This window comes from Helianthus annuus, chromosome 8, assembly GCF_002127325.2.
Source record: "Helianthus annuus cultivar XRQ/B chromosome 8, HanXRQr2.0-SUNRISE, whole genome shotgun sequence".
In the NCBI taxonomy this organism is placed as follows: Eukaryota; Viridiplantae; Streptophyta; class Magnoliopsida; order Asterales; family Asteraceae; genus Helianthus; species Helianthus annuus.
The window spans coordinates 15,037,075-15,053,194 of record NC_035440.2 but is presented as its reverse complement, the minus strand read 5'-3'; the positions used below and the strand labels follow the sequence as shown (position 1 = coordinate 15,053,194).

The 16,120-nt window shown below is 38.7% G+C and overlaps 1 protein-coding gene across 1 annotated transcript; it reads right to left on the bottom strand.

Moving 5' to 3' along the window:
- Positions 1-2,164: 2,164 nt before the first annotated feature.
- On the bottom strand, positions 2,165-7,365 carry LOC118481179 (ACT domain-containing protein ACR4-like). Its single transcript, XM_035976466.1, has 10 exons — positions 7,245-7,365; positions 7,090-7,135; positions 6,948-6,993; positions 6,714-6,871; positions 6,574-6,619; positions 6,167-6,281; positions 6,009-6,076; positions 2,945-3,538; positions 2,762-2,866; positions 2,165-2,659 (listed from the first exon to the last, which is right to left on the bottom strand). Exons 1-10 carry the CDS (start codon positions 7,348-7,350, stop codon positions 2,306-2,308), a joined length of 1,638 nt encoding a protein of 545 aa, XP_035832359.1. The 5' UTR covers positions 7,351-7,365; the 3' UTR covers positions 2,165-2,305.
- Positions 7,366-16,120: the final 8,755 nt, after the last annotated feature.

Genomic DNA, 16,120 nt, shown 5'->3' with positions numbered 1-16,120 from the left:
TTGTCAACACACTTCCTACATGATACGGGTAGTTTGTTGATACACTCTCTGCTTTCAAGGCGTGAAGACTTTGAAGATCCTCCGACATTGAAGACTTGAAAGGACATCAGAGTTTTGGGAACTCGAAGACCAAAGACCGTCGAAGTTCGAGACGAGTCTACAACTATAGAAGATAAAGACAAAGCTACAGCCAAGGGGGAGTTTGTTGGTGCACTTGTGTCTGTACTTTGTCTGTATTCGGTCTGTATATAAACGATGTCCAAAGTTTAGTCTGTAAGTTGACCAAGTCAACTATCCTCCTAGTTTGACTTGGTCAATCTGTTTGTAATATGCTAGTCTGAATCGAAGGATAGCCTCGAAGGATACTGTTGATCCTTCGAGGTTCTCGAAAGATATGCTTCGAATTGTTGGACCTCGAAGGATCATCCTTCGAGGTCATTGCTGATCATTCGAACATGTTGTCATCGATAGATGATCCTTCGGACCATCTATCGGATCCTTCGACCAAGACCTGCTGTGTATGGGTATATATACCCATGCAGTGTGTTGTATTTCAGTTAGACACCAAGACAGATAGAACACACACATCCGAGAGATAGTCTTGAGAGCTTTCTGTCCGGAACTCACACACACACTTTGAGAGTTTACAAGTTAGGTTTGTAAACATTGTGCTTGTAACCGAAACCTTCATTTGCATTAATACAAGTTGTGTTAATCGGTGAACCCGTGTGTGTTTGTGTTTATACTTGCTTAATCCGGGTTTGCTCGCTAGCTTGGATTCCGCACTCGCTAGTGGGTTAGTATAACAAGGTTTGAGGTTTGATATGTTTGGTCCTGATTTTCATCCCACATTCCCTGCATATACATTGGGTTGACGTTTAATTCCTTGAATCACAAGTCGATGATGGGAGTGTCGGCTAAGCAATCCAATAACAAGTTGTCTAGGATCCCAAATTTTAGTAATTTGATAATCTAGTCATTCGATTGGAGGTTGCAATAAACAAGTCTAGGCTAGTCTATATATACCGAGTTGTGGTATCATTGTTAATCAAGTTTTTGAGCTAATTGCAATTTGGTTATAATACAATTGGGAGTTAACCAAATATTTTTATTCTTGTTCTATACCGATTCTATTCTTTTGACATATAGTAGCTGTACGGTACAAGTCCTTTAAAGTTCAAACACCCTGATCGTTTAGAGATGGTTTCAGGTTCTTGACTCAGGCACTAGCTTTCCAGGCTCAATGAAGTCTATTGGGTTGCCAACCAGAGCGGACCTCACAGTAATTGAGTTAATAGGAAGTGATAGACCCAGACTACTTTCAGAAGTGTGCACGATTCTATTAGATTTACGGTGTAATGTCGTGAAGCTCAGCGTATGGACTCACAACACAATTTCTGCATTCATTATTCTATTAACTGATGAAAAATCAGGGGCAGCTGTTACCAACCCCATGAGACTCTATAATAAAAAGAAAAGACTTTGCAGTGTGCTCACAGTAATCAGTAATGATGATGTAGGAGCCAATATTGCGGTCACTCAAGATGCTGTCCACACCAACCGTCGACTCAAAGATTATTCATTCAATTAGGAGAGAAATAGGAGCGACAATTCTTGAAGTGAAATACAACCCTCAAGATTTGAATCAAACTCAAGAACCTTCCAGCAGATTCCTCTTTGGCAGTCAATTCAGCTTTCCTTATGAACGCCGTATGAGTAACTTGGGAATTAAACCGTTTCCCAGAATTAACCCTTTTGTATAAAATATTTTTAATCCATTCTTGATCATCATCTTGTTAGTTTACATTGCAATCTTCATTTTCTGTATATCATTTCAGAAACATATGCTGATTGTAACAGACAATTTAGGTGTAAAGATTTTATTACTTTCACCAAACTTTAAACTACTTTTGGCATAATTAAACCAGCAATTGTATATGTATATTGATTCTATGTTCATAATGCATATACCTGTGTATAGAGTAGACCATTACACATATATACTGTATACAAACGAGTCTCATAGGCATTAATAACTATGATGTATATATATTTTTTTTCCATGTATGCATCAATGGAACAAAGAATCTTGAACTTACAGTCATTATAACATTATAACATTAATACCTGAAATAGTTTGTGACCAAATCTATCCTTATTGAAAGATAGCATAACTGAGATACTTAATATGTTATGTACACAAAGAATGTGGATTACAATTAATTAAACTACTAGAAATGCAACATATATGCATCATATTCCTGAAGTAGACATGCGACTATTTACATGTAGCATTGTTATAGGTCTAACTTGGAAGGAAAGACACCTGATGTTCAGAGAATCTCAACCAACTGAGAAAAGTGTTCAAAACATCTTTAAATGAAGACCGGGTGAATGATTCCTCAACGGCTTGATATAAACCTTTACGGTTACCTTTTACTTGAAGTATATTCTCCCCGATTTCCTTCCTGACATAATCTATAATCTTGGGATCTACCGGATATCCCAGGTTATCATCCAAGTGAAAGGAGAACACAGCTTTGTCACCTGTTGTTGCAATTTCAGCTCGTGTGATGTTTAGGCTGTTTTCACGCATGATGCGAGTCACGTCAGATAATAACCCGACTCTGTCTTTTGTACGTATCTCTATCTTTAATCCCTGTATCGCGAGTACAATCTATGTTAACTCGTAAATTTACATCAAAGCAAACAAAACAAACGAAAAAATACAACTGAAAAAGATAATGTATATCATGCTTACCGTGGAAACTCTTCTCTCGATCGCAGCTTCAAGAAATTTTATTACTTTTTGTCTCTCTGCATCTGATTTGAAGGGTGATCCATCAATATGTCTGATCCAAAATTCCTACATATGTGGCCAAGAATCCTTATAAGTCTGTATATTTTTGAATAAATAGAATAAAAGGTTTTGTACATGACTAACCATTTGGTATGCTTTGGCCCCATCAGCATAAAAGTTTCCATGAAAAACAAAATACCCGAGTTCTGTCAGTGTACAAATTGTATCAAATAAAACCTTAGGCGTGTGTTTGCACCAAATACTGATTGCTGAGTAATTATCATCATTCCAGCTAACAACATCCAGTTTATGGCTTCTTTTATCGTTTAAGGTTGGTTCGGGTTCAAAATATTTATCAGCTGACATTATTTGATGAAGCTTTCTGTCGATCCATGTACACCCATTAGAGTCTCGAATCATTGCTTCCCTGTTATCATGACCTCCCTGAAGAACAATCAACAGAACTTTCTTGATTTTGGAAAGCTTCTCTGGTTCAATAATGGCAGATTTGGTCTGTTTGTCACTGACATGCATCACAGCCGCCAGCCTAGTGTTGTGGGTCCATATTTCAGCAGTCACCACATTACACTGTAAATCACTGATTATAGCACTTAGTTCTGAAATTAACCCGGGTCTATCATTTCCTATTAACTCTAGTGTTGTGTGGCCATATGGAATAGGTCTCTCGTTGCACTTTCGTCCTCTGGATGGCGTGGAGCTCAAATATACGTGAAGAGCCTGTAAATTATATATAAGAACAATTGTTGCATATCAAAGTAACTTGAGAAAGAAACACAGAGATAGCGAAAGTTATTACATTTCATCGATAATCTGTCTTACAACTAGGCCTTGCTTAAGTACAGTTGTAACTGTTGGAACTAATCTTGTCAATACTCAAAAGTTGGAGGATTTAAATTGTTTATTTTATTTTAGTAGGAAGATTTATGATTTATATTAGTTTTATTTATTTGGTTTCCTTATAGGAGTAGATTACTTGTTCGGATTCAGGGTAAAAAGGGATTATATGTTTAGGGTTTATGTACATTTAATTTTAATCAAAGAGTTTTTTCTTGTTAAATCCATTGTTTGATTATGTTGAAGAAGGTCTCGTTTCCAACAAGTGGTATCAAAGCGGGTTCATCAATTTGGGAGGTTTGTTATTATCGATCAGATTGTTGGGATCGTTGAGGGAATTTTTAGAGTTGGGATTATTATCGGCCGGTGAAACTTAGAATTATTAAAATCCAATAACCCATTCAATAAAAGCATCGGCAAATTAAGTCCATTCCAATGGCGACAAATTGGGATTGAACGTTTAATTAGAATCAGATTTCATGTTGCTTTTGTTATTTGAAGTCATTATTGAATGAAGAAATTAAGGATAAGGTCATTACACTTTAATGTGATTCTCAAATTCAAAGTTATCAAAAGAAAAGTTTTTTGTGTTGTTTCTGTTGTTTTTGAAATAATAAAAAAGGACTATTGGATTTTAAAAATCCAAACTATACGGTCTCAACTTCAAAAATACCCCGTAGTGGTCCCACCTTTTCACATATTGTAAACTAATGGATCTTTACTAACAGAATTTAATTTCTTATTGTCCCCTTAACCTTTCTAGTTTAGTAAAGGTCCATTAGTTTACAATATATGAAAAAGTGGGACCACCACCAGTTATTTTAGAAGTTGGGATCGTTGCCTGCCAACGGTTAATAGTTAGGATTATTAAAATCCATTATTCCTTAAAAAAAAGTAACTTTGTTTTTTTGTTTATTAATAACAAAACAACAATTTGGTATTAGAGCGGTTTATCAAATTTGGAGGTTTGCAGGTGCAAGAGGGTGAAAACCCAGGTGTAGTGCAGTTTTAGATCGGATCAACTTCAAAGGTGGTTGAAGTAGCAGGTTTGATCAAGGTGGAAGAGAAAGGATGTTGCTTTGTTTGTGGTTAATGGTTCAAGTGTTTGGACAAGTTTTGGATGCGATCCCAGAGGAGTCAAAAAACAGGGGTGCGGTGGTTTGTCAGGTGCAACAAAGGTGTTGACGCAAAGCGAACACAAGAGACCAAGTATTGAAGTGGAAGAACTTCGGGTCTTACTTGGTATTCAAGACCTAGGAGGAACTTGACATGATTAGGGGGTGATTGTTGGAACTAATCTTGTCAATACTCAAAAGTTAGAGGATTTTGTTTATTTTATGTGTATTTTATTTTACTAGGAAGAGTTAGGATTTATATTAGTTTTTCTTGGATTTTTAAAAAATCCAAAACTATACGGTCTCAACTTCAAAAATACCCCGTAGTGGTCCCACCTTTTCACATATTGTAAACTAATGGATCTTTACTAACAGAATCTTAATTTCTTGTTGTCCCCTTAACCTTTCTAGTTTAGTAAAGGTCCATTAGTTTACAATATATGAAAAAGTGGGACCACCACCAGTTATTTTAGAAGTTGGGATCGTTGCCTGCAACGGTTAATAGTTAGGATTATTAAAATCCATTATTCCTTAAAAAAAAGTAACTTTGTTTTTTTGTTTATTAATAACAAAACAACCAATTGGTATTAGAGCGGTTTATCAAATTTGGAGGTTTGCAGGTGCAAGAGGGTGAAACCTAGGTGTAGTGCAGTTTTTAGATCGGATCAACTTCAAAGGTGGTGAAGTAGCAGGTTTGATCAAGGTGGAAGAGAAAGGATGTTGCTTTGTTTGTGGTTAATGGTTCAAGTGTTTGGACAAGTTTTGGATGCGATCCCAAAGGAGTCAAAAAACAGGGGTGCGGTGGTTTGTCAGGTGCAACAAAGGTGTTGACGCAAAGCGAACACAAGGAGACCAAGTATTTGAAGTGGAAGAACTTCGGGTCTTACTTGGTATTCAAGACCTAGGAGGAACTTGACATGATTAGGGGGTGATTGTTGGAACTAATCTTGTCAATACTCAAAAGTTAGAGGATTTTGTTTATTTTATGTGTATTTATTTTACTAGGAAGAGTTAGGATTTATATTAGTTTTCTTTTATTTGGTTTCCTTATAGGAGTAGGTTACTTGTTCGAGATGTTCGGGATTATATGTTTAAGATTTATGTACCTTCAATTTAATCAAAGAGATTTTTTTTGTAAAAACCATTGTTTGATTTGTAAACAATCAACCAAAAACATGTTTGTAAATCATATACCAGAACATTTTATGTTTCATCTAAAACAACAAAAGACAACTCACCTCCTTTATGCTCTGTATTTTGTCTTCATCTGTGATTTTGTTCCCTCCATGACCAATAACATAGAAAACTGTAGGACCAAGAATGTCATCAAATCAAATGTTGGGTATAACAAGAACAAATATGGGTCGAGGAGTCGAGAGAAAAGAACATGTTATACCATCCATAAACCAAGATCCATCATTAGTCCTGGAAAATTTAGTGATTTTGAGATCAAAATCAATCAAAACTTGTAAAAGTTCTAATAGTACTCCTAGTGTGCTAGCACCATTAACCTGCATAACAAGTAATATGGTCGCCCAATAAGTTACAAAACAACCTACAAACGGATATATCAATGAAAAATCTTGATTAATAGACGGAGGAGGCAACAAATTGTGCTAGTTTCTCATCATTCACATATTGAACCGGTACCGAACCGTTACCGAACCGGGTATATTCGGTACCGGTACCGGTACCCACTTTTTGACGATTTTCGGGTACCGGTTCTTTCGGTACCGGTACCGGACGGTACCGAGCTCATCCCTATATTGAAGTACATGGATTGTCATAGCCATTATCAAGTACCTCTATGACAGTAGCATTCTCGCACGATTCATTATCAACCACAACACTGACAAAGAGATTGAATATATTTAAACTTCAAGGATATGCAACTCTATGGTTTCAAGAAAAAGTAACAAAGGAACATATCAATAGTTTGTTACCTGGGTGGGTTCATTCTCCTGGCCAGTTTGTCCAACTCAGAAACACCATTAGATGTTTCAGAAATGCTGTGGAGTTCACCAGGTACATCTAAACCGCTGTATTTATACGAGGATTTAGACCTCCTTACAGCGGTGGTGTTTGACTCTGAGTCGGGATCCTGTACAAATTATTCTATCACTATATACAATACACAGGAATTAAGGTGGTCTAAGAAGATGATAGGAAATACATACATGTTTGGTGGTGTCACCCTTACCCGACCCTGTCTCAACTGTGCGCCTGTCGGAGAGTAAAATTGTAAAAATTATACAAAAATATAACTGAAATTCAAGACACATAAAAAGAGAATATTAAGGGATTTAAACTCAAGGATACCTAAGTGAGTCTGCATCTGAGTTTGAATAAGAACTTGAATTGGAAACTGAAATGAAATAAAATAAACAAAAGCAATATAATTAACCTATCCTGCACTTCCCAAAATACCAAAAACAAACAGATAGTACAGTTTAAGGTTGTTTATTGATCCTTACCTTGGCCAAAGAATATCTTTATGAACTCATCATCCTCCGAAGAAGAAGAATACGTGGTAAATTGCGATTTCAAAGCAGCTTCTAGCTTGGCCACCACTTCAGCCATGGTAGGTCGTTTATCAGGGCGTTCATGCAAGCATTGCGGAGTAATATCCTGAAAGATACGCAATCCATCATCCGCAATTCTCCCCCTAAGACCACGATCAATAACCCTGTGTGCAACTCCTTCTCGGATACATTGCTGCGCCCACGACACCAACCACTTTTGCCGACCAGACACCACAAAATCCAAAGGCCGCCGACCACAAAGCACTTCCAGCAACACCACACCAAATGAATACACATCAGTCTTCGTTGACAATTTGTTGGTGCACTTGTGTCTGTACTTTGTCTGTATTCGGTCTGTATATAAACGATGTCCAAAGTTTAGTCTGTAAGTTGACCAAGTCAACTATCCTCCTAGTTTGACTTAGTCAATCTGTTTGTAATATGCTAGTCTGAATCGAAGGATAGCCTCGAAGGATACTGTTGATCCTTCGAGGTTCTCGAAAGATATGCTTCGAATTGTTGGACCTCGAAGGATCATCCTTCGAGGTCATTGCTGATCATTCGAACATGTTGTCATCGATAGATGATCCTTCGGACCATCTATCGGATCCTTCGACCAAGACCTGCTGTGTATGGGTATATATACCCATGCAGTGTGTTGTATTTCAGTTAGACACCAAGACAGATAGAACACACACATCCGAGAGATAGTCTTGAGAGCTTTCTGTCCGGAACTCACACACACACTTTGAGAGTTTACAAGTTAGGTTTGTAAACATTGTGCTTGTAACCGAAACCTTCATTTGCATTAATACAAGTTGTGTTAATCGGTGAACCCGTGTGTGTTTGTATTTATACTTGCTTAATCCCGGTTTGCTCGCTAGCTTGGATTCCGCACTCGCTAGTGGGTTAGTATAACAAGGTTTGAGGTTCGTCATCCGACAAAAAGGGACCTACAAGTGGTATCAGAGCTTGGCTCTTTACCTTGTTTAAAACCGGGTTTTTCAAGTTCTTGGTGTGTGTTTGAACACTTGGTTTAACACCCGTTTTTGTTGGTTTTTCTACACTTTTAAACTGGAAAACGTGTTTTAAACTTACCGGGAGTGTTCATAAGTGGGTTGGGTAACTTAAAACTTGTTTTTAGGTGACTTTGTGTTTTCCGGCGATTATTCCGGTTAAAGCTCCGGTGACTGGTTTTTGGATAAGGTTTCCTTTTTGGGCAAATTATCTTTCAAAATCTTGGTTGGTGGGAAAGTTGTCAGCCTGCCATACCCTTTTGCCGAAAGTTGACTTACCAACCCATCACCTTTTCACCAACCCGTCACATCTGTGTCAGTGTGTCAGTGCACATTCGAAAGATATCCTTCGACTTCGAAAGATATCCTTCGACATCGAAAGATCATCTTTCGATCAAGGAAGGCACGATAGATCATCATCTTTCGACACATCCTTCGAAGTCCGAAACATATCTTTCGACCAAGGAATCTATTCGAAAGACAGTGTCCGAAAGATAAGGATTTAACTCGAAAGATAAGGATCTTTCAAAAGGGAATCCTTCGAGTTCTTGAATCTTTCGAAATTATTGTTCGAGATTCAACAGTAATCTTTCGAGAACTGTTGATCCTTCGAACAATAGTTGATCTTTCGATTGTGGTGAGTTTATTGTTAACTAGTTTCTGTGATTTCAGATCTTTCGACCAGGATCCTTCGGCTGTGTGATCTTTCGGGTGGCCATCATCCTTCGTGACTTTGACTTAGAATTTATTTTTCTTGTCAAAGATGAATCCGAGTTGGTGGAATCCTGCTCCAGACAGTGGAAAATATACCAGTTCTGGTGTTACTCCTTCATGGTGGGGTACACCGGCTCCTGATAGTGGAAAGTACACGTGTACAAGTCTATCACCATCATGGGCCGAATCTCCAGTATCTACATCTTCACAAGCAAATGCTTTACCATCAAATCAATGGGCATTAGTAACGGGTCAAACTCCGAGTGTACAAAGTATCTTATTAAGCGAAAGCGAAACAGGAAGTTTGAATCGACCCCCAAAACTGATGAGTTTGAATGAATATCCAGGATGGGCTGAGAGGTTTAAAACATATGTTCTTGGTCAAAATACGGAACTGTGGATACGTTTCACCACAGATTTCGATCAAGCCATAGAGGTTGCTGCTTCAGAGACTGCGTCATTTGCTGATCTTCCCGAAGATAAAAAGAAAACGTATGATCTGGAAAAGAAAGCATACGCCATTCTCACCCAGGCTTTGAGCAAGGATATTTATCACCAGTTTGTCAGCTTCAAGACAACTAAGAAGTTGTGGGACGGGTTGAAAAAAGAGGAGTAGGGAATGAAGCAACACGTCAGTTGCGTCATGATCTGCTCAAGAAAGAATTTGACAGCTTCGCTTGCATGGATAAGGAGTCTCTGGGAGACATGACAAGTCGTTTCTATCACCTGCTTACTGAGTTGAACAATTTTGGAGTTACAACAACTCAAGCAGAGGTGGTAAAGAAGTTTGCTGATGCCTTACCTCCTCAATGGAGTAGTTTCTTGGAAATCCTTAAGTATAACGGAGCGTTGAGAACTACAAGTTTTAACGACTTCGTGCAGCTTTTGGAAAACAAGGATCAGGAGGAAACATTGAAGGCAAAGAGAGTTCCATTGCCACAGAATCCAGAAATGTATTATGGAACTTCCAGCTCTTCGTCTGCAAGAACTGGTTCACATGCTCCAATTCAAACGGCGTTTGTCACAAGCACAGATTGTTTTGGCAATCCAATACAAGTTCATGTTAAGCCGCCTCCCACCACAGACATATTTGGAAATCCAATCCAACCACCTCCTCCTCCGCCTCCTGCTCAACAACAACGTGCATGTTATGGAGGAACATCATCTGCTAGTCAACAATCAAAGCCAAATACAGTACAGCTAGACACTTCAAGCTTCTCCAAAGTCAGTGTAGAAGTAGCCAAGGAACACATGGAGCTACTTAACACTATAGTGAGCGCGTACTGTGGGTTGATAGAAGGTCAGATTGGCAACATTAATCTGACACAGGAAGACTATCGGCAGATAGATAAAGAAGAGATGGACTTGATGGATATCAAGTGGGCCTTTGCTAGCGCTGTGAGAAGAGCAAAGGATTGGTTGGAAAGTACTGGCAGAACCAGCTTGGAAAGTAAGAGAGACACCAAGTATGGGTTTGATAAACAAGCAGTAAAGTGCTTCAACTGTGGTGAACGGGGTCACTTTAAACGGGAATGTGCAAAGCCAGCACAGCATGGAAACCAGAACCCCTTCAGAAACCAGGGCAACCAGCAGAACCAGAACAGAAATAATGAACGTACATTAGTGCCTGTCAACAATCAAGCCAACCGGGCACTTGTAGTTCAGATGGATGAAGGTTGCGACTGGTCAATCCAGTTTGGTGGTGATGCTCCTAATGGTACAGCTTGCTTTGCTCAAGTTGTGAAGGATGTAGTTAACACCAGTGGTGGAGAATCTTCCGCCAGTGGTGGTGAATCTTCTGAGGATGAAGACTCTTCTGGGTACAGCAGGAGTGTTGATGAAGATTCATCTGGGTCAGGCGATGAGAATGTGAGTGAGACATCTGGTGTCTCGGCTGATGCTGATATTGATGAACGTTTGGATGAAGCTGCAGCACTAAGTGTTGGAAGATCTATTCTGGTGGACCAAGCTGCTTGTACTTCGTCTTCTCTCCATTCAGCCTTTATGGCTAATGTCGACAGTTCTTCAAGTCTGGTATGTGTCGATGAACCCATTGCTGTAAACTGTGATAACTGTGATAGCTTGCAGGCTAAATGTGTTGAGTTAGAGGCAAACATGTCTGAGTTGCAAGCCAAACATGATGCTTTACAAGCTAGTTTGTTTGACTTGCAAGACAAACATGGTTCCTTGAATGATGAGTGGTGTGCATTGCAAAGCAAACACGAGGCTTTGCAAGAAAAATATGATGTGACATTCATCCACAATCAGAAGTTGACTGTGGATCTTTCAAAATGCACAGAAGCCAATATGTTTTATGAAAACCATGAAAAGGAATTTAAGTCAATGATTGAGACATTAAAGAAAGACAAAACTGAATTGACTAAAATGGTTTCCAGAAAACAAACGGACATTAATTTGTACATCTCACGTCTTGAAGCAATGCAAAAAGAAATGGTCTGTGTAAAAACGGAAAGTGAGGCAATCCAACTCAAGCTAGACAGCTATTTGAGCTCTAGCTACGTGTTGGATCACATCATTGACGTTCAGAAAGAAAAGAAGGATGTCACATGCATAGGATACAAAAAATGTCCACCACCAGTCAGACACAATTATGATGCCATGCCTGATGAGGAGGATAGAGTGTTCTTCGAACCATCTGTTCCTCTTGATGTAAAGGAGTTTGCAGCAGGACTCGGATACCAGAAAGAAGTATCCTCAGATTCAAATGTGTCAGCAGATACATCTGTAACTGCTGAACAGAAACAGGATCCTCTAGTTGAGGTTGAGGATGCTGATTCTTCAGATGATGAATCTGATGATGCTGCTCCAGCAAAGTCTGATGCGGTAGTCAAAAATGAGGACATACCTCTTGAGAATCACATTCTATGTGATCCCCCTGTCAAACCCGCTAAGACTGTTGCAACTGAGTCCTCGTCTGAGAAGGAGTCGGAGAGTGTGACCTTGCTGTACACTTTGGTTGGTGATGATAAAATTTACTCAGACAAAGATTTTCCTATTAAGAACGTTAATCAATCCTTAATCGATAAAGTCTTTGAAAATTCGACAAGTAAGTTTTTGGGGAAGAAAGGACCACATGTTACAGTTACACAGTGTCCTCCAATCCCAAAGGCTGAAGTTCGAAAACAATTTGGCAACAAGAAATTACCAGCAATGCCAAAACAGCAAAATCACACCAAGCCCAAAGGAAAGGCACCGGCTCAAGTCCAGAAGAAGCCGAATCAAAAGAAGAAGAAAAATGTTAACTTTGTGAAATCGACGGGAACGGATAAAATTGAAACGTTTGAAAATAAATCTAACTTAGATTTTGTCAAGAAAGCTACTGTTTTGAAAAGAAATGAACAAAACAGTTCACAGCCTAGTACCTCGGGTTCACAAAGTTCAACATCATCGGCTAAGAGAACACATGATTCTTCGAGGTATGTTGAACGAAGATCATGTTTTGAGTGTGGAACCATTGGGCATATAATTCGAAATTGCCCTTATCTTCATAAGCAAAAAGGAAAGGTTGATGATCCCCGTGGCAAGACTGACCGTAAGCCATCTGTTTCCACAAAACAAGATCCCCGACTTGTAAAAGAAAGGGAGAAGAAGCAGAAACGCCAACAGGTCAAAAGGATTGAAAAAGTAATTAAAACCAATGTGGTTCAAAAGCAATCTGTTTCTGTAAAATCAACAAATTCAAAAACTTCAAACTGTAATGAAGTTAAAATTTTAAAGAATGACACTGATAAAACAAAACAGACATGGAAACCTAAATCGGTTACTGAATCAGGGGGACCATCACAATTTACAAACCATCAAAGACAAGAAGTTATTGTCATTGATGAAAATGGAAGACCCAAGACCACAATGGCTTGGGTCCCACTCTCCAACTAATCTCTGAGTGAGTGTGCAGGAAGTTCCAGGAGGAACTATTGATAGTCTTAGGATTGTTGATAGTGGAATGTCCTTGCACAAGATAGGCGACAGAAGAAATTGTTGCCTTTGGTGGAGGGAGGGAAGAAGAAAAGAACACAAAAAGTCTGATGAAAGAATGTGTTTGAATGATGGTGCATAATTCGACCAAATGAAGAACGTGCCAAAAATTTGGTCATTCTGGTTTTTGATCGGGTCCTCAGGAACGAATGAAGTGAAATGTGTGCCGATGCCTTTGCATGGATTGAACATCCGCACACCATTTCTGAAAGAGAAAGTCAAAGACCTTCGCTGGTACAATGTGGAAGACCAGCCGGACCCGGAGGTTTATGATTTTTTTGCTGTCAAGAGATTTCTCAGTAACTGCAAATTCGACTTTGAAGTCCACACCGGGTGGATATCCAGTTGGGAGAGTGCTTAGATTCCTTGCAATGCACGGAACAGTTGCAGGATACGCCTTTAAATTCTTAATCTCTCCTATACTTGTCGATATTTAAGCTACTTTGTGAATTATTATTATCTCGAACAGTACTCTTTGGCCTGACACGTTGATCTCGAATATCACCTCACACGTGATTGTTTCTTTATGAAACTCGTCAATGTTGTTATGGTCCACACCGATGACCAACGTGCCGACTTATTTACCAAAGCTTTTGACAAATCCAGATTTGACTTCTTATTATTGGTAAACGGCATTAAGGTCAAGCAAGAGTAAATCAACATCGGAAAATCATTTTTGTAAATATCTTTGTGTGTTTTTAAATTTCTCTTAGTTTATTGATTTTAGGGGGAGTAAATCCAAAAATCTGAAAATCTAAAAACATCGAAAAATTTCAAAAACAAAAAAACAATAGAAAAACAAAAATGAGTTTCCTGGAGAGCAAAAGAGAAAATGATAGTACATCAGTGGTCTATCCAAACCTCTTTAAACCTTAAATGAAAAACGATAAGCAGCTCTATATAAGATGTATCGGTAGGCTCACAATCATTTTAAAGTGTGCAGGGTGATATAAATCTTAATCGACTGAAGACCAGGTGGGAACCATTCATTGGCATATGGTCTTAGTACCGAAATTTCGTTTGATAGATTGCCGAGGTTCTGAGATATTCGGTCTTTATGCTGCTTATCATCTGGGTATCATGGTTGTATCTTTTACCGAAAAATAACGGGGACGCAAGTCTAGATCTTCCATGATACTATACATACGTGTACATATTCATACTGCATTCGACCTCAATAAGTGATAAACAATCACATGTCCAAATCAAATAAGTGATAAAATATCACATTTATCCGGGTGTCAAGTTCGTCTCTCTGCTGTACGGAAGTACTGACCTGTTCACGGACTTGCACCTGTGCCCTCATGCATACGAAAATCAAGTTCCTCATCAATAAGTGATTATATCACATAGGACTTGTTTTCAATTCAAAATAAGTGAGTATCTCACATTTTATACGGTCAAACAGATGATAATCAGTATACTCACCGGTAAGATGAACTCTCGTGCATACCTTGATACGGGAATGTGTCGTGATGTGGATGAACACCGGTCGGTAAGTATAAATCATACCTTAACGTATCCCCTCGCCATGATTACATCTGATAAGTTGAGCTTAAGTGGACAACAATACCGATAATTGTTATAGGATGCTTATCTTAATGTTAACTAACTGAACAACAAGAGTGTTTTGGCATGACCGTACACTGATATGATTCTCTTACCCTCGAAACTCGCAAAAAGAATGTTTGTATATATTTATTTATTTACTGCTTAACTTTTATTATTTCTTTTAAACAGTTTCGTCGTTTGGTGCATATCAGCACGACATTAGCGGTGATGTCGTTTGATAACACTCAAAGGATTCTAAAATTGTTGTCTTTTAATTTCAAAAACACGCCTAAAATCCGTGTTTTAATATAAACTTTATAAAAGCCAAAAAGATTTTCTTTCTACTTTATTTTCGATCGTACGATGTTGGAGCTCGAGTCTTCGTTACCTGAAACCTGAACGAAAACCGAATTGACTAAATCTTCATAAACGGTCGAAATTTGCATGTTTTTGAAAGTTAAAGACTAAAATCGAGAAATTTATTAAACTTTCAAACTGTCGGACGGTGTTTGATTGTGATAATGGTCATGAGTGTGTCACTTGTTTATGATTAACTATATTCCAAGTAGTTGTTCTCATTATGCGTTTAGATTTCTTGCATGTGCATATTCTAAAGGCTAGGAGAACATGGTCGATGACAAGCTTTGGAATGAAGACACGACGAGAAGGCGCTCAAAAGATGAATATGATCGAGTTGCCGCTGGCCATCATCAACACCACAAGGATCTCACTTCATAAAGTTAAAGTATTTCACGAGCATAACTCAAGGGGGAGCTTATGTTAAGGGGGAGTTTGTCAACACACTTCCTACATGATACGGGTAGTTTGTTGATACACTCTCTGCTTTCAAGGCGTGAAGACTTTGAAGATCCTCCGACATTGAAGACTTGAAAGGACATCAGAGTTTTGGGAACTCGAAGACCAAAGACCGTCGAAGTTCGAGACGAGTCTACAACTATAGAAGATAAAGACAAAGCTACAGCCAAGGGGGAGTTTGTTGGTGCACTTGTGTCTGTACTTTGTCTGTATTCGGTCTGTATATAAACGATGTCCAAAGTTTAGTCTGTAAGTTGACCAAGTCAACTATCCTCCTAGTTTGACTTGGTCAATCTGTTTGTAATATGCTAGTCTGAATCGAAGGATAGCCTCGAAGGATACTGTTGATCCTTCGAGGTTCTCGAAAGATATGCTTCGAATTGTTGGACCTCGAAGGATCATCCTTCGAGGTCATTGCTGATCATTCGAACATGTTGTCATCGATAGATGATCCTTCGGACCATCTATCGGATCCTTCGACCAAGACCTGCTGTGTATGGGTATATATACCCATGCAGTGTGTTGTATTTCAGTTAGACACCAAGACAGATAGAACACACACATCCGAGAGATAGTCTTGAGAGCTTTCTGTCCGGAACTCACACACACACTTTGAGAGTTTACAAGTTAGGTTTGTAAACATTGTGCTTGTAACCGAAACCTTCATTTGCATTAATACAAGTTGTGTTAATCGGTGAACCCGTGTGTGTTTGTGTTTATACTTGCTTAATCCGG

Bases quoted from the DNA above. Each gene is read 5' to 3' on its own strand.
- LOC118481179 (XM_035976466.1), bottom strand. From the start codon at position 7,350: ATGGCTGAAGTGGTGGCCAAGCTAGAAGCTGCTTTGAAATCGCAATTT. The intron at 6,620-6,713 runs GTAACAAACTAT...TCTCTTTGTCAG, and splicing joins AGGAGAATGAACCCACCCAG to TGTTGTGGTTGATAATGAAT. The intron at 2,867-2,944 runs GTTAGTCATGTA...CCACATATGTAG, and splicing joins GGGCCAAAGCATACCAAATG to GAATTTTGGATCAGACATAT.